General features: G+C 31.9%; 11 protein-coding genes and 1 non-coding gene across 12 annotated transcripts; 9 read left to right on the forward strand and 3 right to left on the reverse strand.

Moving 5' to 3' along the window:
- Window positions 1-104: 104 nt before the first annotated feature.
- On the forward strand, window positions 105-1,121 carry TBLA0B00420 (uncharacterized protein; the record flags this gene model as incomplete). The annotated part of the gene is made up of 1 exon (XM_004178357.1): window positions 105-1,121. The coding sequence occupies one exon, from the start codon at window positions 105-107 to the stop codon at window positions 1,119-1,121; it is 1,017 nt and encodes a 338-aa protein (XP_004178405.1).
- A 333-nt stretch (window positions 1,122-1,454) lies between these two features.
- On the forward strand, window positions 1,455-2,507 carry TBLA0B00430 (uncharacterized protein; the record flags this gene model as incomplete). The annotated part of the gene is made up of 1 exon (XM_004178358.1): window positions 1,455-2,507. The coding sequence occupies one exon, from the start codon at window positions 1,455-1,457 to the stop codon at window positions 2,505-2,507; it is 1,053 nt and encodes a 350-aa protein (XP_004178406.1).
- Window positions 2,508-3,732: 1,225 nt separating this feature from the next.
- TBLA0B00440 (uncharacterized protein) lies at window positions 3,733-4,755 on the forward strand (the record flags this gene model as incomplete). The annotated part of the gene is made up of 1 exon (XM_004178359.1): window positions 3,733-4,755. One exon carries the CDS (start codon window positions 3,733-3,735, stop codon window positions 4,753-4,755), a length of 1,023 nt encoding a protein of 340 aa, XP_004178407.1.
- A 1,990-nt stretch (window positions 4,756-6,745) lies between these two features.
- Window positions 6,746-6,818, forward strand: TBLA0Btrna13T. Its single transcript has one exon. It is a non-coding gene; the product is annotated as a tRNA-Thr (tRNA).
- Window positions 6,819-7,363: 545 nt separating this feature from the next.
- On the reverse strand, window positions 7,364-8,512 carry TBLA0B00450 (methionine adenosyltransferase; the record flags this gene model as incomplete). The annotated part of the gene is made up of 1 exon (XM_004178360.1): window positions 7,364-8,512. One exon carries the CDS (start codon window positions 8,510-8,512, stop codon window positions 7,364-7,366), a length of 1,149 nt encoding a protein of 382 aa, XP_004178408.1.
- Window positions 8,513-9,604: 1,092 nt separating this feature from the next.
- TBLA0B00460 (YbhB/YbcL family Raf kinase inhibitor-like protein) lies at window positions 9,605-10,174 on the forward strand (the record flags this gene model as incomplete). Its single annotated transcript, XM_004178361.1, has 1 exon — window positions 9,605-10,174. One exon carries the CDS (start codon window positions 9,605-9,607, stop codon window positions 10,172-10,174), a length of 570 nt encoding a protein of 189 aa, XP_004178409.1.
- A 462-nt stretch (window positions 10,175-10,636) lies between these two features.
- On the reverse strand, window positions 10,637-12,400 carry TBLA0B00470 (uncharacterized protein; the record flags this gene model as incomplete). Its single annotated transcript, XM_004178362.1, has 1 exon — window positions 10,637-12,400. One exon carries the CDS (start codon window positions 12,398-12,400, stop codon window positions 10,637-10,639), a length of 1,764 nt encoding a protein of 587 aa, XP_004178410.1.
- A 478-nt stretch (window positions 12,401-12,878) lies between these two features.
- PFA4 (palmitoyltransferase PFA4) lies at window positions 12,879-14,012 on the forward strand (the record flags this gene model as incomplete). The annotated part of the gene is made up of 1 exon (XM_004178363.1): window positions 12,879-14,012. One exon carries the CDS (start codon window positions 12,879-12,881, stop codon window positions 14,010-14,012), a length of 1,134 nt encoding a protein of 377 aa, XP_004178411.1.
- Window positions 14,013-14,342: 330 nt separating this feature from the next.
- Window positions 14,343-16,706, reverse strand: CDC5 (polo kinase CDC5; the record flags this gene model as incomplete). Its single annotated transcript, XM_004178364.1, has 1 exon — window positions 14,343-16,706. The coding sequence occupies one exon, from the start codon at window positions 16,704-16,706 to the stop codon at window positions 14,343-14,345; it is 2,364 nt and encodes a 787-aa protein (XP_004178412.1).
- Window positions 16,707-18,737: 2,031 nt separating this feature from the next.
- Window positions 18,738-19,793, forward strand: AIM34 (Aim34p; the record flags this gene model as incomplete). Its single annotated transcript, XM_004178365.1, has 1 exon — window positions 18,738-19,793. The coding sequence occupies one exon, from the start codon at window positions 18,738-18,740 to the stop codon at window positions 19,791-19,793; it is 1,056 nt and encodes a 351-aa protein (XP_004178413.1).
- A 427-nt stretch (window positions 19,794-20,220) lies between these two features.
- Window positions 20,221-21,048, forward strand: MDM12 (ERMES complex subunit MDM12; the record flags this gene model as incomplete). Its single annotated transcript, XM_004178366.1, has 1 exon — window positions 20,221-21,048. One exon carries the CDS (start codon window positions 20,221-20,223, stop codon window positions 21,046-21,048), a length of 828 nt encoding a protein of 275 aa, XP_004178414.1.
- Window positions 21,049-21,358: 310 nt separating this feature from the next.
- TBLA0B00520 (sorting nexin-8 family protein) lies at window positions 21,359-22,903 on the forward strand (the record flags this gene model as incomplete). Its single annotated transcript, XM_004178367.1, has 1 exon — window positions 21,359-22,903. One exon carries the CDS (start codon window positions 21,359-21,361, stop codon window positions 22,901-22,903), a length of 1,545 nt encoding a protein of 514 aa, XP_004178415.1.
- Window positions 22,904-23,155: the final 252 nt, after the last annotated feature.

Genomic DNA, 23,155 nt, shown 5'->3' on the forward strand with positions numbered 1-23,155 from the left:
TATCATTTACCATTTTTTCAATACTCTCTTTTCATTTTCCTCTTATAAGAGACTACTCTACCAAACTATCTTAAGTTAAAAATTATAAACAACCACTAATCATAATGACTGAACCAGCTCCATCATACTCTAGAATTCAAGTATTGAAGGATATATATTATGGTTTTAGACCAAATAAGCCAAAGTTTCTTCCTACCGACTATCCTGATTTGACTGGTAAGACTGCTATTGTCACCGGTTCTAATACTGGTATTGGTTTACATGTTATGCGTTTATTATATGAAAAGAACTGTAATGTGATCTCTGTGGTCAGAACTCAATCCAAGGGTGAAGCTGCTAAAGAACAAATTTTAAAGGAAATTCCTACTTCTAAGGGTTCTATCACTGTTGTCAGTGGTTGTGATTTCTTAGATTTAGCCAACATCAAAGCAGTTGGATTGAAGATAAAGGAAGTTTTGAAAGGTAAGCCAATTAGTATAATCATCCACAATGCTGGTTTAATGGCTAGTAACAATTTAGGTACTTCTAAACAAGGTTATGAAGCTATGTTCCAGACTAATGTATTGGGTCCACAACTATTACAATCCTTCTTAGATCCATTATATTTGAAGAAAGATGATGACTTAAAAAGAATTGTTTGGGTTTCTTCAGGTGCACATTTATTGGGTTTCCCAGAATATGGTATTAACTGGGAAGATCCATGCTTCTTAAAAGTTCCAGTTGAACAAAGACCATCTGCTAACACTCTATATGGTCAATCCAAGGCTGGTAATATTATGCAGGCTAAGGCTTGGGCTACTGTCAATAAGAAGATTGTCGAAGAAATCGGCTGTGTTTCTACTTCTGTATATCCAGGGAATTTGAATACTGACTTACAAAGAGATTGGAACTGGCTTCTGAGAAAAGCTAGTACTTATGTATTTTGGGATGGTATCTACGGTGCGTACTCCGAATTATACTCTGCATTGTCTCCAGAATTGACTATCAAAGATCAAGGCGCCTATGTTGTGCCATTTGGTGAAATTCAACCACCAAGAGCTGATTTGGTTGCTGGTTTGAAAAACGGTACTGATCTTAAATTTTGGGAAATGGTTGAAGAAATGATTGCCAAATTCAAATAAACACCCAAAAATCTAGTTTCCCCATTTTTTACTTATTTTTATATGTCATTTGTTATATAACAATTATATATTTATTTCCTTATTTACCATTTTTCTTAGCACACTTTCGTTAGTTTTATAGTAATATTTTTTCCCTCAAATAATTAAAATTAATCTAGACTTCATAAAATTTCGTTATTATGGAAAAAGAAGGGTTTCCCCTAAATTTTATTCCGATGTCCACCCAATACTCCGAACTAATATTAAAGGGCATTAATTATTGGACACCCTCTATTTGTTTGTACTTTGAATATGAAGTCAAAGTAATGCACTTTTACTTTCTACATTCTGGATATGACAGAGCCGATTGCACCGTTTTCGAAAATACCTTTGTTTAAAGATTTTTACTATGGTTTTATACCAAACAAGCCTTTTTATTTGCCAGAACACTATCCAAATTTAACTAACAAAACTGCAATAGTTATTAGTCCAAATTCTGCTGTTGGTTCGAATGTTGTTAAGCTATTATTTTCAAAGGATTGTAATGTAATAGCTATTGTAAAATCTCAATCTTTGGCTGATTCCATGAAAAAGAAAATAACAAAAGAATATCCTCAATCAAATGGATCATTAACTATTATTGGAATGTTTGATGTATTAGACTTAACTTTAATTAAGCCTATTTGTGATAAAATTAAAACTATTTTAAACGGCAAAGCAGTAAATATCATCATTCACAATTCTGGCTTGACGAAATTAAGAAAAAGTGAAAAAGAATCGAAACAAGGGATTGAATCTGTTTTCCAAATCAATATTATGGTTCCTCAGCTTTTCCAGCACTATCTTGATCCTTTATTTTTAAAAAGAGATGATGTTTCATTGAAGAGAATTGTATGGGTTTCAGGAAGTTCACAACTATTAGGTGGGTCAGAGTACGATAATTTTTTCATTGATTACGATCATACGTTTGACAATCACAAAAATAACTCCAATACACAGAAAAGACCGTCTTCATTAACAATATATGGTCAAACAAAAGACGGTAATATAATGCAAGCGAAGGCTTGGGCTGAAAAACATCAAAAATTAGTTAATAAGCTTGAATGTGTTTCCGTTACTGTTTATCCAGGAAATTTAACTACTGATTTACATAGAGATCATGACTGGCTGAAAAGCAAACCATTTTCATTATTTTCTAAAGATGGTATTTATGGAGCATATAATGAATTATATGCAGCATTATCACCTCAATTAACTACGGAAAATCAAGGTAGTTACATCGTACCTTTTGGTCATTTTGAAAAGCCAAGAGAAGAGTTAGAAACGGCGTTAGAAGACGGAACATATATGAGGTTTTGGAATCTTATTGAGGATTGGATTCGGGATTTTACAAAAGAAACGATGTAAGTATATTCTGATATTCTTCATCTTAAACACCATATCTGCATACTTTATATGACTATTCTTCGATTCCCAATTATAGACATTTTGATTGTTTGATGATTTAACTGGGGAAGGAGCGGGAGGAAGCAGTCTGGTTAACTAAAACTCACTCAGTATTGAACTCATTTTATCCAACATAAGTCAAGCATTGGTCTTTAAGAACAATATCTCTCTTTTTCTAAGCATACCTTACGAAACTAAGTTTATCAGGTAAAAAAATATGGAACTAAGATATAGCGTACTTTAGCAGTTACAAAATTATCGAGTCTTATGTTCAGATCTATAAAGGACATGCAAGACTAATATCATTAAACTAACATTCAATTGTAAATGTAATTAGCAATCAGAAAGATAAGTATCAAATTCATAAACAATATATGATTAAGAAAAAAGTAACTGAGCAAGGGCATATAGAATGGGAACACTTAGACTATTCATCTTAATTAAGTTCGGGTTGCATTAAACTAATATTCAGTCATTGGAGAAAAAGTTAACTTTCAAAGAGCAGAGTGGCCGCATAATTTCTTATATAAAAATACTAATTCAAGATGAGATATGCAAAAACGGTAGTGCCGTTAAATTTTAGATTGTATTCAACATCTAAGATTAATTATATAACGTTCTTTCATTTTTTTTTTTAATATACACAAATTTTCTACGAGTATCGATAAATATATATGCCGCTGCGATATTTAATATTCATATAGTTATACAATATCTCACATTTATCATGGTATTGATTGATATTTTAATATTAATACACATTCCAAAAATATAATTATTGGTTGCAAGGTAGATGGGTGAAAATCTATTAGAAGAGTGGTGATCCAATAAATTCTACTATTAAATATTAATAGCAACCCCTTTCCAAGTCAAGACAACGGCAATTCGTCCAGAATAAGGCAACCTTAGAGTCATTAAAACCCTTAGTCGTTTTTTTCTGTTGTTAAATGCTAAATGCCGAGTTTTCCCACTCGGGATATTCTGATTCATTTAGTTATCGCGGAAAAACTTGAAATATCTAACCTATTCCGTTCAATCTTTAACAATATCTATATATAAGATGAGATTTGATGGCCCCCTGTTTTCAGTTTTTAAAAATTCTTACTGGAAGCAAAATTTAGTTACAAGGTTAGCAAATTAAATAAAAGAAGATTATACCAATTTATTTCTAAAGCTATAATATACAATGACTGAGCCAGCACCAGTTTATACAAGAAGAGAATACATAAAGGGTTATTACTACGGTTTTTTCCCAATCAAGCCAACTTTCTTGCCAAAAGATTATCCAGATTTATCTGGCAAGACAGCAATTGTTACTGGTTCTAACTCAGGGATTGGTTTCCATACAATGCGATTCTTATATGAGAAAAATTGTAATGTCATCTCTGTGGTTAGAAGCGAATCAAAAGGTGAAGTTGCAAAGGATAAGATAGTCAAAGAATTTCCAGATTCAAAGGGATCTATAACAACTGTGAGTGGTTGTGATTTCTTGGATTTGGCTAACGTCAAACCTGTGGGTCTAAAGATTAAAGAAATATTGAAAGGCAAACCATTGAATATCATTATTCATAATGCAGGTATTATGCCTCTAATCAATACTGAAACTTCTAAGCAAGGGATTGAAGCTATCTTCCAAGTTAATGTTATGGGTCCACAACTATTACAATCCTTCTTAGATCCATTATTCTTGAAGAAGGATGATCCATTGAAAAGAATTGTTTGGGTAGCTTCAGGGGCCCATCTATCTGGGTTCCCAGAATATGGTATCCACTGGGAAGATCCAGGCTTTGAAAAAACACCTGTTGCAGAAAGGCCACCTGCCTTTACCTTATATGGTCAAACTAAAGCTGCAAATGTTTTGCAAGCACATGCATGGGCTACTGTTAACAAGAAATTGGTAGAAGATGTTGGATGTGTTTCTGTATCTGTCTATCCAGGTAATTTAAAGACTAATTTAGAGTCAGTTCAAAAAAATAATTGGATTATGAGAACTATTATTAATAAATTTTGCTATGATGGTGAGCATGGTGCGTACACAGAATTGTACGCTGCTCTTTCTCCTAAATTAACCGTAAAGGACCAAGGTGCTTACGTGGTTCCTTATGGTGATGTCAGAGAACCAAGAAGTGATGTGGCAATGGCAATGAAAAATGGTTCTGACGTTAAATTGTGGAATATAGTAGAAGAAAAAAATGCACCTTATAAATAATGAACTAAATTTGACCTCATCACAATCTACTTTTTATGTCCTTAATAACGCTTTCATATAACCTTGTTATTATCATTATTATTATGTGAACATTCTACCTAACTTTTATATTTAGAAAAAGTATCTTTTTTTTTTATGTGGGCTAATAATTGGAACTTTTTCGTCTATATACTGGAGACTTTGATAAATAGGTATACAACAATGACTATGCAACATATTTCTTAATACTCTTTATTCTACTTCTGATAACAAAAATAATAGAGCAGATGGCTAACTATAGGAGATCTATCCCATATATCTGTTATTCGTTAATACTATTTTATATTAATAATGGTTATGTATCTGTTTCTATTGATATCTTGCAAAATGTATTTATTTATATCTATTACAACTCTTATTATAGCAGAGAGCAAAATAAATGGTTCATATTATCATTTACATTTATCCGAAGTATAAGTTGTATTAATATTAGAGTCCGACATTATTTAGAGAATAATTCTGTTGTTAATAGTAAAGTTATATTATAGAAACCTCCTACCCTTCTGAGTAGGAATAAAATATATAAAAATAAATATAAGAAATACAAACTTATAAACGAATTTATGCAGGCTATTTATACGTTTCAATGTTGGACGAGAAGTGCCAATTTATGTTCTATACCTAATGAAAATATTTTCACTTAGTTTACCTGATTAGTATATCATGATAATTATAATTTGATATATAATATTATGACACATCATTTACTTTAATAGTTAATCTTATGACACATGGATTATCTAATTGGGATTTTATTAGTATTATTATTTGTACATCATACTCTTCTATTATTCCTAAACTAGTAATTATTACTTGTTTACGCATAAAGACCTATTATATTTATTAACATTCATTTTCAACATACATGTAGTTTGGATAAGAGCCAAACTTAATGCTCTTTAGTAAACTTTGAATTATTTAATTTACTTTTGTACGACAATTGAATCCTTAATATTAGTATTGCTGTTAGTCCTAATTAAGAGAATAATTCTTTTATTTTTAGTAAGTATTTTATAGTATAGAAACCTCCTACCCTTTTGAGTAGGAATTAAAATTAAAGAAAATATATAAAGATTAGATGTCAACTGAAATATTGGCAATTTATACATTTTTTTTTTTGGACAAGAGAAGTCAATTCATCGCCGTCTATAAGTAAAAAATTTTTCACCTAATTAACATTACAAAGGTTACGTGCTTTTCATGCTTAGTACCTCATGTATAATCTACATGGTGCTCTTAAATTAGTAGCAATAAATTATCTAATTGGGATTTTCATTAGCAACGTGAGGTATACTGTTTTATGTATAAAGACCATAAATATCTAGCAACTTATACCTCAAATTCACGTAAAGATTAGTTTATTTTCAAATATGTAAGTAATTGAAAATTATTAGGATAATTTTTAAGTTTAGTTGAATTACAAAGTTAAAAACAAATATATTTGAATTTTTTACTTTTCAAAAAATTCATGTTATTAAATGGTTAAATTAACACTAAATATTAAACTATTTACTTTCTCATACTTCTCTTGGTAGAATTTATCCATTGTTCAGTCTATAACTACTGGAATTGAAGAGAGTCTGATATTATTTAATAATGTATTTTGATGTAATTTTGGATGACTTCTTTTACATACTCTATAAACATCTATATTTATTTACAAAATATGCTCTTTATATAGTAAGCTAAAACAAGCTCCATTGATAATTGTTCTTTAACTTTAAAGAACATTTCCCTTATTTAACTAATACCTTAATTATGAACCATAAAACAGGCATGTGAAAATTAAACACTTGATAAAAATGTCTTTTTACGAAATACTTAGAAAATAATTATATTATTTTCCAGCAATAACTACTTTCTATAATTTTATTATCAACAGCTTACATGATTACTTATAGGGTTTCATACGACGTAAAGCACTATAATTTTCTAAATTTTCGAAAAAACAGCTTTCATGGCCAAGTTGGTAAGGCGCCACACTAGTAATGTGGAGATCATCAGTTCGAATCTGGTTGAAAGCAATTATTTTATTTTTCCCGCTAAAATTAGAGTCATGTGATATATATTATTTGATTGTATTATATATCTTTGTGGTAGATCCATATCAGGCTAAATCTACGACAATCTTTAGATAATCACGATAAGGCCGTAAAAATTACTTTACTTTGAATTAGCATTTTTTTTTATCGGCATTTTTGAGATTTAAGAGATTAATATTATTTCATTAAAATCTAAAATCTGAATTAGAAAATTCAAAAATTGGGATTGAAGTATATTATAAACCAATATTATTCTATATTTCCTTGACCTATTAAATTATAAACAACCCTTGCATGATAAGATATAATAAATTCTATTGAAAAACACATCCACTTTTCGCTTGTTTCTAAAACATTTAATCTTGTATCATTTGTATCCCAAAAGAGTTTATAAAAAACGTATAGCGATGATGATTTATTAGATTATTTTACATGAATGAATTTACATAGGAAAGTTTATAGATTGTATAGTAGTTAGAAAACGATGAATGAATTAATAATTGTCATGGACTAATGCTATGCCAACCTTATAAGACCAATTTCTTTGGTTGTTCCCATGGGTATGATTGGTTGGTGAAATGACCGTAAGAAGCAGTTGGTAAGTAGATTGGTCTAGCTAAGTCTAATTCTTTAACTAAAACACCTGGTCTTAAATCGAAGTTCTTGTTAATAATTCTAATGATTTCTTCATCTGGAACAGTGGCAGTACCATAAGTTTCAACGTGTAAAGATAATGGTTCAGCAATACCAATAGCATAAGAGAATTGAACTTGGACTCTCTTACATAAGCCAGCGGCAAGTAAGGACTTGGCAACCCATCTAGCAGCATAAGCAGCAGATCTGTCGACCTTGGAGTAATCCTTACCGGAGAAAGCACCACCACCAACAGAAGAAGCACCACCGTAAGCATCGACAATAATCTTTCTACCAGTTAAACCAGCATCACCTTGTGGACCACCGATAACGAATCTACCAGATGGTTGGATGTAGTATTTGGTGTTTTCATCCAACATATGAGCTGGACAAACCTTGTCGATGATTTCAGTCTTAATCTTGGCTCTCAAGTCTTCAGTGGTAATGTCATCTGCATGTTGAGCAGAAACAACAATGGTATCAATTCTGATTGGAACCCATCTACCGTTGTCATCTTTGTATTCAACAGTAACTTGGGTCTTGGTGTCTGGTCTTAACCATGGTAAAGAACCATCTCTTCTAGCATCAGCCATAACCATGTTCAATTTGTGGGCCAACAGAATGGTCAATGGTAAACCTTCTGGAGTTTCATCAGTGGCATAACCAAACATGATACCTTGATCACCAGCACCCAAGGATTCTAAAGCTTGATCCAATTTCAAACCTTGAGCAATATCTGGAGATTGTTGTTCAATGGCAACCAAAACGTTACAGGTCTTGTAATCGAAACCTTTAGCAGAATCGTCGTAACCAATTTGCTTAATAGTATCTCTAACAATCTTTTGGTAATCCAATTTAGCTCTGGTGGTAATTTCACCGAAAACCATAATCATACCAGTCTTGGCGGCAGTTTCACAAGCAACCTTGGATAAAGGATCTTCTTTCAAACAAGCATCTAAAATAGCATCAGAAACTTGATCACAAATCTTATCTGGGTGACCTTCACCGACGGATTCAGAAGTAAATAAGAAAGTACCTGCCATTTTTTATTTTTAATTTTTCAACTAATTGAGTAGGTTTTGGTTGTTTGGTTATTAGCCCTTTATATAACAATAATAATAAGCACTACTTAGTAAACGAATGAAAATTGTCGTTTTTGAAATTTTTAATATCCCACTGTATTTATATGTTTGTACCTGAGTTTTTAGCAGTCTGGCGTCGTGTTTAAAAACCTGTGTAAAATTATGTCCACCACACACACACACACACACACAACTGGCACATGAAGAACAAGAAACGAGCTCATCGCGTGTTACGTAGATAAGACCGTGGCACGCCATTTTTGTCAGCACAAGCGGTAATAGAAAAATGAAAAAAATGAGATGAAAAATTCTAAGGCACAGCGCGCCACAGTGCGCCACAGCTAGAAAAAAATAGTTCACGTGACAGAGCCCTACTGGAGGATTGAACTAACCCAACAACTTGACCAGGGTTTTCTGCCATATTAATGACGTAAATAGCTTGATACGAATTTCTGAATGTAGATAATTGTTTGAGTTTATTCTGGGACCAATTATACTTTGTCTATATAAAGTGTAGCCAAACATTTAAGCATTCAAACTATTAGAGTTTATTTTACGCATGTTCATGAGATTTGAAAAAAAGTAAAAAAAACAATTGGTTTAAAACGCTAGTGTGATAATGATTTGAAATATACTCTACTAAATTGATATTTACACAATAAATCAATGCTTCTAGTGGTATGCTTTTTTCTCTTTTGTTTGCTTAATTACATTAAAATATACATTATATTGATAGACTTTTTATTATGGAAAATATTCCTCTTGTAATTACTCCATTAATCACAATTAATGCAAGTTTTTCCGAGATTTCCCTACATCTCCCGTAAATGTCCGATGGAATTACCTGATTTGGTTGCGACAATAAGAAAGTTCAGTAGATGTCTTACTCAGCCAAAATTCTACAATTCAACTAGAATTCTTGATGAGTTGTTCCTTAATAACAGATATACGTAGATATATATACAAAATAAATAAAATAAAAAGTCAGTTAAAAATTTTATTCGTGCTAGATCTTTTTCCTTCCCAAAGTCAATTGAAAAAAGCCAAGAACTCATGAGTAACTTAATCTTACCTGCTTTGGAAGAGTCAGAAATTATTCCAGATGTCTTGCCAGTTGAATTTAAAACTACTCAATTCAAAGGTACTTTAGATATCACTTATCCAAATGGGGACAAAGTCCTATTAGGTAATGATATTACTCCAGAAAACTCTTCTGCTAGACCAACAATTGTATTTAACCCTAATGCCAATTCCTCTTTTACTTATGAAAATAAGAAATTCATTTTAATCATGACTGACCCAGATGCTCCAAGTAGAACAGATAAGAAATATTCTGAAGTTTGCCATATGATTGAGTGTGATGTAGAGTTAATCCCAGGCAAACCAATCAATGGTACTGTTATGAACTCATACATCGGTCCTGGCCCACCAAAGGGCGCTGGTAAACATCGTTACATCTTTTTATTATTTGATCAAAATGTTAAGGGTGAAACTTTGAAGAAAGTTGAAAACTATATATGTTGGGGCTATAATGAACAAGGTGTTGGTGTTGATAAATGGATTAAAGAAAATGGCATCAATGATTTATTGGCCGTTAATTTCTTTTATGCTGAAAATAAATAATTGAACTCTCTATATAGTATTACCATTTATGTATAGGCACAGATCTATTTCTCTCTATCAAGAGTAACAAGGGAGAACTAGGAAATGGAAAAATTTTCTAATTTTTTTTAAACGAGAGCTATTATCATTAGAAGGTGAGTTGAATTCATATTATGGTCGAGCCAAGTTTTCTGGACTTGTCTTGCCTTATGAAAAATATTGGCAAAAATATTCCGGAACTTCTCGGCACTTAAAATTAAGAAGCCAGATTTGAAGGGAAACTATTGCAGTTGATTTGCATTGGGTTATCATACATAGTCTATACATGTCTATACAAATAAGTAAATAAAGTAAATAAGTAGAGGGAAGGAAGAAAAAAATAAAAGAGTGGAGCAGATTAAGATAAAAAGGAAGAAAAATAAATAAACGCAATAACGTAATAAGGTAATAACGTAATAGGACAATAACGTAATAAGACTAAATTTAATAATCGAAAAGATCAGTAGTCAATTGCTTGTAGACACCTATTTGGAAATTCTGCATATTTTCCATAAAGGAGACTTGGATATTTAAATTGTTTGGTATTGCACATAACCAAATTCTTGTCTTATAGAATTTGAACAATTCTTTAATCAAATCTCTGAAATCATTTCTTTCATTGCATAAATAATAAAACGTTAGTTTTTTATGATCGAATTGGAATTCTGAATTTAACAATTGAATATTCAAATTTGAATTGTTCGATAATTTCAATTTAGCGAATTGTAAAGCCTTTAATTCATCGTTATATTTATTTTTCAAATTATTGGTGACTTCCCAAGGAGTTGCAAATCTTAAAACTTGTTTAGAAGGAATGATTAATTGAGTCAGTTCTTTTAAATCATAAAATTTCAATTCCTTTTGTTCGAAAATATAGTTTATAAATAAAGTGTTTTGAATATGATCTAATTTATTAGTAATTAAAGAATCAAAATGGATTTTTTTCTTCAAGAAATTTAAAAGAATGGCTAGTTTGAAATCTAAAGTTGGTTCCACAACCATAGCCAAATCTTTACCACGATCACCATCAATGATGATTAAATCATAACGTTTCATTATCAGTTTAGTATCTTTGGGGGTGGATAATAATTCCAACTTCCCATTTTTCAAAGTGACTAAGGCCAAAGGTTTATAATCTTGATTATTGGAATTGCATTCTATTAAATATTGAATGAATTTATTCAATTTGACATGGAAATTGGCATTAGTGGAAATAGACAATTTCAACGAGTCAATATAATCAGTGACCAAATCCATGGAAAAATATTGTAATGAATAATTCTTGTATAACGACAAGAGATCGTTAGACGTGATGATATAATTATTATTTAACAGTATAAGACCATTATCCAAGGGTAAAGACGTCAGTGGGTTAGTCTTTGTGGTTAGATATTGTTGATTCTTGGAAAGATATGGCTGAGTATTTCTACGGGAACGAGTAGGTGGTGCCGACACAGGAGTAGGGGTGTTAGTAGAGGCAATACTAGACGCCGCAGACGCAGTAGACCCAGTATTAGGTGTGGCATTATTTGTAGCAGTATTAGGTGCGGCAGCAGAAGCAGTGGTTGGCGGGTAAAGCGATGATGAAGTGTTCTGAAGAGACGGACCTGTCAAGGAATTTTGTGTCGAAGTATTCTGAAGTAACGAGTTTTGTAACGGATTATTATTGCTATTGTTATTAACTGGTGTGTAATATGGATAAAATGGTGAAGTGTTATGAGAAGTGCTATGAGAGGCAATTAGAGAATCTGAAATGTAAGAAGAACGACGGTCTGGGAAATTGAGAGTAAGACCCGATGAGATACCAGAAGAGACACTGGAGATTCCAGAAGGTAGCCCCGAAGAAGGAAGACCTGAAGAAATACCAGATGTTATACCAGAAGGGATGCCCGGAGTTATACCAGATGGCAAGGTCTGTGCTATAGCATTAGCATTGGCGGTAACAACAGGATTGTCCCAACCAGTGATAAAGTCCGGATGATTCTTGACAAAGTCATGAGTTCTGTCATTTCTATCAAATTTGAGGTTGTTGTTGTTGTTGCTGTTGTCGAGCTTATCAGGTCGCTCGCCGCCCCTGTCATGGTCACGTTGCTCACCACTTAACGACTTACCAGAAGCGTTACGGAAGAGCAAGTTCTCGTAATAGTTCTTAAGGGCGACGTTGTCTGAGATGCTGGTAGTGCTGTTAATAGAGGGCAGGTCGGACATGGCGCAGTTGTTGCTAGTAGTTGATGATATAGAGGGAGAGCAGAGGGCTGTCCAGATAAGCGACAAGCTTGTATGAAGCGTGGAGCGTGGAGGGCGAAACGAGGCGAGAGTGAAACGAGCGCGAAAATAGCGAGAGTGAAAATAGCAACGTGAAGCGAGCACGAAAAGCGGGGGTGGCGGGGTTAGGGTTGAACATGCAGTGATCCGGGGTTATTCGAGAATTGGGGCAGGGTTACAAATGGTGTGTGGGTGCTGGTGTCAGGATGGAAAATATTGGTGTAAGGGTTGTGGTGTGGAGGTGTCAGGGCTGGGAAATAGGGTTGCAAATAGGGTTGCGAGTTAGGGTTGCGAGTTTGGACAACAGTATATTATATAAGTATGTATGTGTATGCGCTTATATATATATGTAAATATGTATAGTTTTATCACAATCATATGCCACTCAACATTCTTCATCGTTAATAGAGTCCTCAAGTCGATGGTGATTGAATTTTCACGGCCATGGTATGGGGTGGCTATCCCTTCGTGCATCATTTTCACTCTTACTACTGTCTCGTATTTTGGCATTCTTCAAGATGTGTTAACCACTAATCAAACCATTTGGTATTTCACTACCGCGATTATGATCTCTTATTCATACTATTTGGCCATCGTGACTCCTCCTACTCCCGCTCCAAGCACCTTAACTCAATCTTTTATCAGTGATGTAATGAATAATGAAAATGATATTTTCCCCACCACGACATGTAAGAAATGTAAAAAAATTAAATTACCAAGAGCTCATCATTGTAAAACTTGCAATACATGTGTCGTTATGATGGATCATCATTGTCCATGGACGATGAATTGTGTAGGCTATACAAATTATCCTCATTTCATTCGTTTTCTAGCTTGGGTTATCATTTCCACTACAAATTTACTATCTCAATTAATTAAACAAGCTTACAAATTATATATTTACAGAAATTCGCCATTCCATCTTTATCAAAATGTAAAATATAAGATCATCATTCTCACCTTATTGATCCCTGGTACGATCTTTGTTTGGTTAACTGTTCTACTATTACTACTGAAGACCCTTCAAAATCAAATTTGGAATGGAATGACTCAAATCGAATATTGGCAATTTGAAATGATTGAAAATAAATATTTCCAATCCAAATCATCAAAAGTAGCCTTACAACTTCAATTATTAGAAAACTTGCTGAATTTTTATAATAAAAAATTATCCACCGATTCCATTACTAAGATTCAAAAATTAATTAGTTCATTACAAAATGGTGCTCGTTGGAATACTTCTTTCCATTCTATAATAAATTTCCCCTATGATTTGGGCCTCTCCAATAATATCACAACTACAATGGGGTCATTAAACCCATTATCTTGGTTTAATCCTTGGTATACTCCCTTAACTGCTTCCTATAATAAAATTAATGAATTTGCAATTTGGGATGATAATGAAACTCATGATAATATAAAAGATATGCTATTATGCTTGCCTTGGCCATTAAATTATTCAAATAATTCTACTTTCCAAGATGGTGAATTGGTAGTCAAATCTAATGATTATGGTGAGACTTTACAAGATTTTGGTGTAGATTATGATGATTAAAATTATGAACTGTGATAATGATTCCCTCACAGAAATGTGACAATACTGATCTATCGTAGAAGCACGATAATAATAATGATTATGCAAAATTGGTATTATATTAATTTGTAAATATATAAATAACATAAATATATATATATATATAAGTGCATGATAATATGGTATGAATTTTTCTTTCTCACTCATTTACTCACTAACTTTCTCTATTTTTTCTATTTTAAAGGACCTGCCTAAATTTCAATTACAATTCGACAAATAAATGTCATAAAAATAAATCTATTTTTGTTTGTTCGATTTTTTGTTTGTTCGATTACTTCTTCATCATCACTCCTATTTCATACCAGTATCATCATTTATTGATACAATGCTTGATTTGATTTTTAATGATTCTTTAATCAATGATAATTTTTCTAAAAATTTACATGAAGAATAATCTGGTATTTCTCCCAATTTTAATATTTCAATTAATGGATAAGTTAAACTTTCATGTGTAGGAGAAATATATGTAACTAATTTACCACCATCAGATATGGCAAATTTATGATGATCTTTAAAATTAAATTGAAATGTACCATCACTTAATTCAAACATAACAAAATCTTTATAACGTGTATATCTTCTTAAAAATACATCATCTTTATGATAATCTTCTCTAATAAATGTAGACACTCTACTTAAATTAGATTTCATATATTTAGTGAAAAAATCAACAACTTCTAAATGTCTAATTAATTCATTGGGTTTTTCATTTAATAAATAATGACTGGCTACCCAACCTTCATTTTTATCATAATTAATATACCAAAATTCTTCAGCATCTGCCAATCTTAAAATAGTGGAACCATTATTAAATAATACACCAATATCTTCAGTGGATAATTGATAAGAAAACCCATGTTTATTTGAATAATCAACCCATTTAGTAACAACAATGGGGTGTTTAATTTTAGGTAATCTTGATGGTGGTAATCCACCCATTTTTTTTTGAGCTTCGGCTTCTAATATACCACTCAATGTTAAATGACATTCACTGGCTAAAATTCTTAAAGATATTTCACAATTAATTCGATTTGTAGAACTTGCAATTAAATGTTTCTTGGCATTAGCTTGTTGAGCTCTGCGAAGTCTTGCCTCTCTGGCTAAATCATTCAATTTTCTTTGGGCTTCAATATCAATAACTTCTTTATATTTATTCTTAGTACCTCCTGGTGATAACGAATATGGTAAAATTGTATGTTGATTATATTTTTCTAAATCATTCTCAATTAATTGTAAAATCTTATTAGTAGTAGAATCATTCGTTATTTCATTATCAACTGCACTAGAAATATTGTTTGTAGATAAAATAGTACCATTATTGCCTTTATTGTCAGGTAGAATTAATCCTGATTGTATCATACAATTTCTAAAATTATTTAATGATTCATTTGGAGTTAAAAATTGATCATATTCTGGAATTTCGGTGAAAACTGTATTGGAAGTCATTGATGGGAATGTTCCTCTAAACCAAACGTATTCCATAATTTCGTTAATCGATGGTCTTGCAATAGGATCATTAATTAAAATATCTTGAATTAATGTCTTTGCCTCTTGAGATATCGATTTATTTATTGGGAATGTATATTCACTATTTTTAATTCTTGAATATATTGTATTAACATCTTTGGCTTGGAAAGGTGGTTTGCCAATCAATAAAGCAAAAATCATAACACCAATAGACCAAATATCAACTTCATATGAATGACCAGAATGCTTACCTAAAAGAACTTCAGGTGCAATATAATTAGGTGTACCACAAACTGTATATTTTCTTTCACGATCGTTGGCTAATACAGCAGCAAGACCAAAATCACCAATTTTTAAATTATAATTTTCATCGAAAAAAATATTACCTAATTTTAAATCTCTATGAATAACTCTTCTTGAATGCATATATTTAATTGCACCACAAATTTGAACTGTGAAAAAACGAACTTCTGGCTCAGTTAATATTTTTCTTTTTTTCAATAATTCCATTAGAGATCCATTAGGACACATACCTAAAAGGATATAAACATTAATGTGATCTTCGAAACAATCAACGAATTGAACAATGTTTTGATGCTTCATACTTTTATGAATTTGAATTTCAGATAATAATTTTCTTCTTGTCTTTTCTGTTTTGATAGAAATCTTGGCAACAGTCTTTGCAGCAAATATTTTCCCAGATTCATCTTTAATTTGGAAACAACGAGCAAACCCACCTTCACCAAGGAACTGACCTCTTCTATAATCTCTTCCTCTTGTCTTAATCAAAGAAGGAGGTGTTTTACATAAAGAAGATAATTTTTCCTTCTTCTTTTTTGTAGCTGGCCTCATCTGTTGTTGTTGTTGTTGCTGCTGCTGCTGCTGCTGGTTTTGGTTCTGGTTTTGGCTTTGAATTTGAATATTAATATTTTGTTGTTGTTGATTAGGGTCATAAAGATGTTCTTCAGTTCTCTTATTATTCTTATTAGGTTGTAAGTTTGAATAATAATTCTCCTTTTCTTCTTGGTTAGCCCTACTTATTGGAGTTTCAATGCTTTTCAAGTTATTGTTTGTATTATTATTGTTATTACCATTTTGAGTTGAAATTTTTTTCACGGGAGTTCTAGTAGCTCCATTAGGATATAGGTTCAATCTGTGATCGTTATTATGTAAAGGTGCTAACGACATAATGATGGTATTATTATTAAACACGGAAGGTGGGAATTATGCGATTATAAATAAGGAAACAATATGTACCTTCAATAATTTCCAAATTTTTTTTATAACTTCTAAAATTCTATAATTGTAACTATGTCAATTATCAAGTATGAAAAGATATAACTTCAATGGAATCTAATATTATCTCAATGCAATTCTAACACTCAAATATGAAACCAGATACTAGCTAAGCTTGTTGCTTTGTCTTTTCTCAAATTTTTCAGATCGTACTTTTGTGGCAATATATAATTTTCTTAATTTTTCACAATTTCTTATTATTTATTATTTTGAGATTTCGTTGTATCTGTTTAATACGGAAAACAAAATAGGAAAATGATAAACAAAGGTAATAGAAAAATGAATAAAAATGTGAAGGGCTGAAAAAACAGAAAAAAAAAGAAGAGTACTTTGTCACTTATAAAGGGAGCTAGTAGTAGTGTATGTAGGTCAGTAGACTTGATGTAGCCACGTAATGGTGCTTATGTGAGAAATATGTATTATATATAATTAAGCTTAGAGGGATCAAAATTTACGATAAGCAAGACCAAAGAGAAGTTCAACAGCTCGAGAATCAGTGGAAGCAGGATCCTTATAAACCAGGCGACCAAGATCTGACTTCTAGTTACAGTGTAATAGCTGTTACTAGATCAAGCAGCGGTAGTCTCTCAATCGAACGACATTATAAACAAACAGTGAATGCCTGTAATTTTTGCAGTGAGAATGTTTGTTATTGTTTAGCCCGAAGCGGAGATTTAGCGTACTGGAAAAGGATACTAAGTTTCAAGAAAACTTGAGCCCATAGGAACAACAATAACTTTCTTCGGTAGTAGCACCCTAGAGAAGAGTAGTATTGACCTTTAACTTAAGGAAAAGCACTCAGTATGCCTGTTAGAGATGTCGAGTATCCTGTTTGAGGTTTCTGCATAACAAACTGGAGGTTTATTTGGGTTTAATGGATGGTAAGTGTTTGCCAGGAATGCGGTCTCTAGCAGTGGTAATCGGACTGTGAAGGGCATATGTGTTGCTAGTTTGGGAGACAGTATCTATTATTTGTGTAAGGTTGATTCATCCTCAATACCTTGTCTCTGAAATGGGATCTCATCAATAGCTAGGCGATATGTGGATGTATATGCGATATTGTTTGGTTAGTGCCCTAAAAAGGTAAGAGTAAGAGAAAAGTAATATAATCAATTGTTAGAAAACAGGTTCAAAATGGGCTTGTCCAATACGTGTTGAAACACACATATCTCCTGAATAAGAGGTTTATAGGGAGCTAATGGCAAAGTTCAGCAGTTGGTAAACATCCGGTAACGGAAGTCTAAGTCCCAAGCTATTAGTCTGGAGTATATCTAAAGTATCTCGTTTGAGGTATAATAGGTTTTCCAGTTGGCGCCGTAAGCATATACACCATCAAGTATTTACAAAACTAATATATCACGATAGGTGTCCCCTTGCTTTTTTCTTTTTTTAATTATTTTTACTGTTATTATTACTTCAGCTCTATTGTTTATATATTCTTGTATTTTAACTTAAAGAGGAAACACTCGCTTTTAAAGGGCACATTTGACGGACTTCAAATTGAAAAACCATAAGCGCTTTATTTTACAAAGAAATTAATTTTTTTCATATTGCTCATTGTCAAGACCAATGTATGCTAATAATATAATTCTGAAAGAGTAATTTCTCGGAGATTCCTATTGAAGACTAGAAACTCTATACAACAGTAAACATTTTAAAATCTTTGCTCTAGAATATTGTCTATTCAACAGAGAAAAACTTATAATCTGTTTCTCATCTGTGTATCCCCTATCAAATTTAACTAGATATGGATTTTTATATTTTCCTTTTTATTTTTCCCATGTATTATTCATAAACGCGATGCTTATACTTCCTTAAAAAAAAAAGAAAAGCACTTTCAACGATAATAAACAATGTTCAAAAAAATATACAAAAATTTAGAAAATTGATCATAATACGACCAAAAAATTCTCGACCGGAATAATGAATTCTTCATACTCTTTGGTGACAAAATTGTTTTCAAAATCATCTAGTAACATACCAAGATTGCTTGTGAAAAATGCTCTACCTTCCAGATCGTTTAACAACTCATCGTTGAGGTTAGCAAGCAGCCAATTACCAATAGATCAAGCTCAATTGACCCATGATTTCCAGGGATTGTCATTAAAAGACTTAAAAAAGCAATGTGCATTACGTGGATTGAAAGTATCGGGTAAAAAGTCTATACTTTTAGGTCGATTGATTGAATTTGATACAACGTCGCCATTAAATATACCAAAAGCAAGCATCGATTCTCTGAAGAATACACCCATTCAAAATGCAAAAGTTCCAGCTGCTTTAAAAAAATTACAGAATTTGAAAAATAAGAACAATATCAAGCATTCTAAAGAAGAAATTTTAGGAGATTCGAATACCTCTCCAATTGTAAAATCCACACCTGTATCTGCTGACCCAAGCCCGTGTGAGGCAAAGTCTACAGAAACTATTGAGCAAGTTCAAAAGCCAACTAATAAAATCCATCAGGCCATTGATCAGACTACGAACTCTGAAACTAAGAAGTATGAACTCGAGCAACAATCGAAGAGTATCAATGATGCATGCATTGCTCCTGAAAAAGATGTAGTTGAATCTAACAATCTAAATATTGAATTATCAGCACAAGATAACTTGAAAGCGCATACCAATAAAACGAATCAAGAAGAAATTACAAGACAAATCAAGGAAGAAGAACTTGCCAAAAAATCTGAACACGAAGAACTTGCCAAGAAAGCTGAACGAGATGAACTCACAAGTGAACCCAATGAATCGAACATGCTGAAGCAATCCACATTAAACAAAAAGCCAAAATCAAATGAAAACAGCAAACCAGAAAGTGTTATAATCGAACAACCAAGAACACCCGTAACCAATTTTTCTAAGCAAAATTACAAAAATTCTAAACCGAACGCAACTACCGTAATAACATTAGGGGCGTTAGCAGCTCTTTGGTGGGGTCTACATGATGCTAGAGTTAAGAAAAATGATGAAGAAGGTAAATAATGGACAAAAAATTGCCGTACTAACATCATTTTAAATTGTTGTAATACTTGTAAAAAATAATATCCACATTAATTGACTTTACTTTATTTCTCTTTTTTTTTATATAATTTTCTTATATATAAATTGTATTATTTATTCAGTTGACTTTCTAATTCTTTTAAATATTACTGATTAGCAATAACACAATACAGCATAATCTATTAGGTTTAATTAACTCTCTGTATATATATTTTTTAAATGATTTTTTTTAGTTTTTCCTTTCCTGTCTTTATACTAGTTTAATTTTTTTTTCACAATTATCGGTAGGGTATTTATTATTTTATATCAATTTAAAATTATAGTGTTCAATAAATGTTAGAAACAAAATAAGAACACAGCCATTAACTTACTCTGTCTTGAAAAAGAATAATATATCAATTGCAAATAAATGTCTTTAGATATTAACTGGGAAGAAATAAAAGATGATCCAAATTTAGTTATCTCTATTAAAGAGAGTTTAAACGACTTCATAGAATCAATCCATCTACCAAGTTATGTGAACAATTTACAGATTAAACATTTAAACTTGGGTGAAACAGGCCCAAATATTATTCTGCGACAAATTACTGATCCATTAGAAGATTTTTATAAAGCTATAAGAGACGAACAAGATGTGGGGAACCCAGGCCATCCGTCTTTAACCGGATCAGCCTATCAACAACAAACTTTATCACCTATAGAAGATCCAAATAAACAACCATCCACAAGGGAGGATGTTGCCAAGGCAGTACACGATATTCAATGTCTTGCTGAACTCGAATATGTCGGTGACCTATCGTTAACTTTAACCGCATCTTTAACTTTGAATTATCCAAGTACCAATTTTGTTACATTGCCTATCAAGTTGAAAATCTCTGGCATTCAGATTCATTCCCTATGTTTACTGGCTTACCTGTCAAACCAATTATTTGTGAGTATTTTATGTGATATTAATGATCCAATCATTGATAATAGAGAATTTTCAAATGATTCATTTAACCCTATATTTGCAAATAAAAATTCGCTGGAAAGAATCTCTATAATAAGAAACATGAAAATAGAAACCGAAATAGGTCAAGAATATCAAGGTGAAGGGTCTGTTTTAAAAAGTATCGGACAGCTAGAAGAACTTTTGCTAGAAAAATTGAAAACTTTTCTACGGAATGAATTGGCTTGGCCTAACTGGCTGAATTTGGACTTTAATGACGAGTCCGATTTAGAAGAAGATCACCACTAGTGCTTTGAATTTAACATAGTAACGTTATTCTATTTCTAGATAATTTGATTAATGATTGATCGTATTTTATTTTATATATATTTTATTTTATTATATATATATATATATTTTTTTTCATTATAGAGTAAATTTTTGAGATGAAACGGCCCAAGGGATAATTAATATTGGATTTTTATTTTTTTCAGTTCGAAGGAAAAGCCTTTAATGGTGTCAAAATAAATAATTTAAAACTTAATAGAATTAGGTGCACAAGCAGTTCACTGAATATAAGTACATTGCTCCTTAACTTGAACCTCAAGTCAAATAAATAATGAACTCATTCGATGAAGGTAACCACTGGAATAAGATCAATGAATCACCGGTTTTAAAAATGAATCATGGCTGGGGCCAGAACTCAGTCCCAAACGCAACAAACAACATATTCACAGATGTTTGGGATTCAACTGAGAATCTAAATCAGATGAAACAGCCTACCACAAGCCCTTCTGGCAAATTATTGAATGCAGTTGTTGTGGAAGGGAATAAACCTGAAGAACCGGAATTCCATACTCCATCAGGGAATGTTGCCTCTACAGCCAACATTTCCCCTAGGAGTGATGTGCATACTGATGTAGTCAAAAGCAATACTATTATTAATAGCAATAATGATATGGAATTATTTACAGATATAACTAAACAATTATGGTATACAGATCTACGAAAATCCTATAACCCATTAGAAGAAAACATCATTCACATTGAAGATATCCCTGAACTGGTAGGCTTATTCTTCAAGCATATTAATTATAAAGTGAGACATTCTATTGATCTGAATAGCGAAGGCCCAATTTCAAGTGATAAGACTGTAATTAGAAGATATTCGGATTTTGTTTGGCTAAGACGAGTCTTAATCAAGAAATATCCATTCAGAATGGTTCCAGAATTACCACCAAAAAAACTTGGAGCTCAAAACACAAATAGGAAATTTATTGAGAAGAGAAGAAAGGGATTATCGAGATTTATTAACTTAATTATGAAGCATCCTATTTTACAGGGTGATGAATTAGTAATTACATTTTTAACTGTCCCAGTGGAGTTATCTTCATGGAGAACCCAAGCAACTTACGATCTATCTGATGAATTTACTGATGAAAAGATTTCCAAAGAATTTAAGAATGCTTGGAAATCAGAATATACAAATAAATGGAATATCGCTGACTCCAATATTGATTTGATTTTGGAAGTCTGGTACAAAATCGGTATGCTAGTGGAGAGATATGAGAGAAGACTTAGAGAAACCGTTCAAGAGAAGAATATGTTAGGTACTTTATTAGACCACATGTCTAAGATCTCAATAAAATTATACCCAGAAGATGAAAATATAGGATCTATCGATGTCATTAATAATAAATTGCAAACGATAAGAGATAGTTTAAAGTCAACTAACACATTCGACGCAGATGAAAGCGAAGTTTATTCATCTATTATAATACCCAAATTTAAAATTTTTGTCGATGTAATAAATTCATTGAAAGGCGTATTTAATAGATACAGAATTATTGGTAGAAATGATATCGTGCGGTTAAAAAGAAAAGTTGAACTAAGCATGGAGAAATTAAAAACAATTGAAGATCAAGGAAGCAATGAATATCTAGCTATTCAGAGTATAATTGAAAAAGATAAAAAAACTATTGTCGATCAAACTAATCGAGCTTGGCTTATCAGAAAGTGTCTTCTACACGAATTTTCTATGTTCCAGGAGACTCAACACCTCTTGACGGATGCTTTCTTAGAATGGATAAAAACAAAATCTACATTCTCTGGCCTTAAATATGAGGAGTGGAAAAGATTGCTTGACCAATTGCAACAAACATAATCAATAATACCTAATCCTCATTACTTGCACAGAAAAGCTAACTCTTGCTGTATGCACATATTGTAAAAGTAAATCATACAATATATCAACTTTTTAATGATATTATAAAAACTAGTATAAGAATGGAATTACTTTTTATTTTAATTTATAATATATCCTGCGGTAATGATTATATATCACTAGTTATTGCACTTTAGAGTAGTCCAATTTAATATATAATTTTTACAAATATCTTATCCTCGCTACCCGGCC

The sequence above is a fragment of the Henningerozyma blattae genome, chromosome 2 (assembly GCF_000315915.1).
Source record: "Henningerozyma blattae CBS 6284 chromosome 2, complete genome".
NCBI classification, from domain to species: domain Eukaryota; kingdom Fungi; phylum Ascomycota; class Saccharomycetes; order Saccharomycetales; family Saccharomycetaceae; genus Henningerozyma; species Henningerozyma blattae.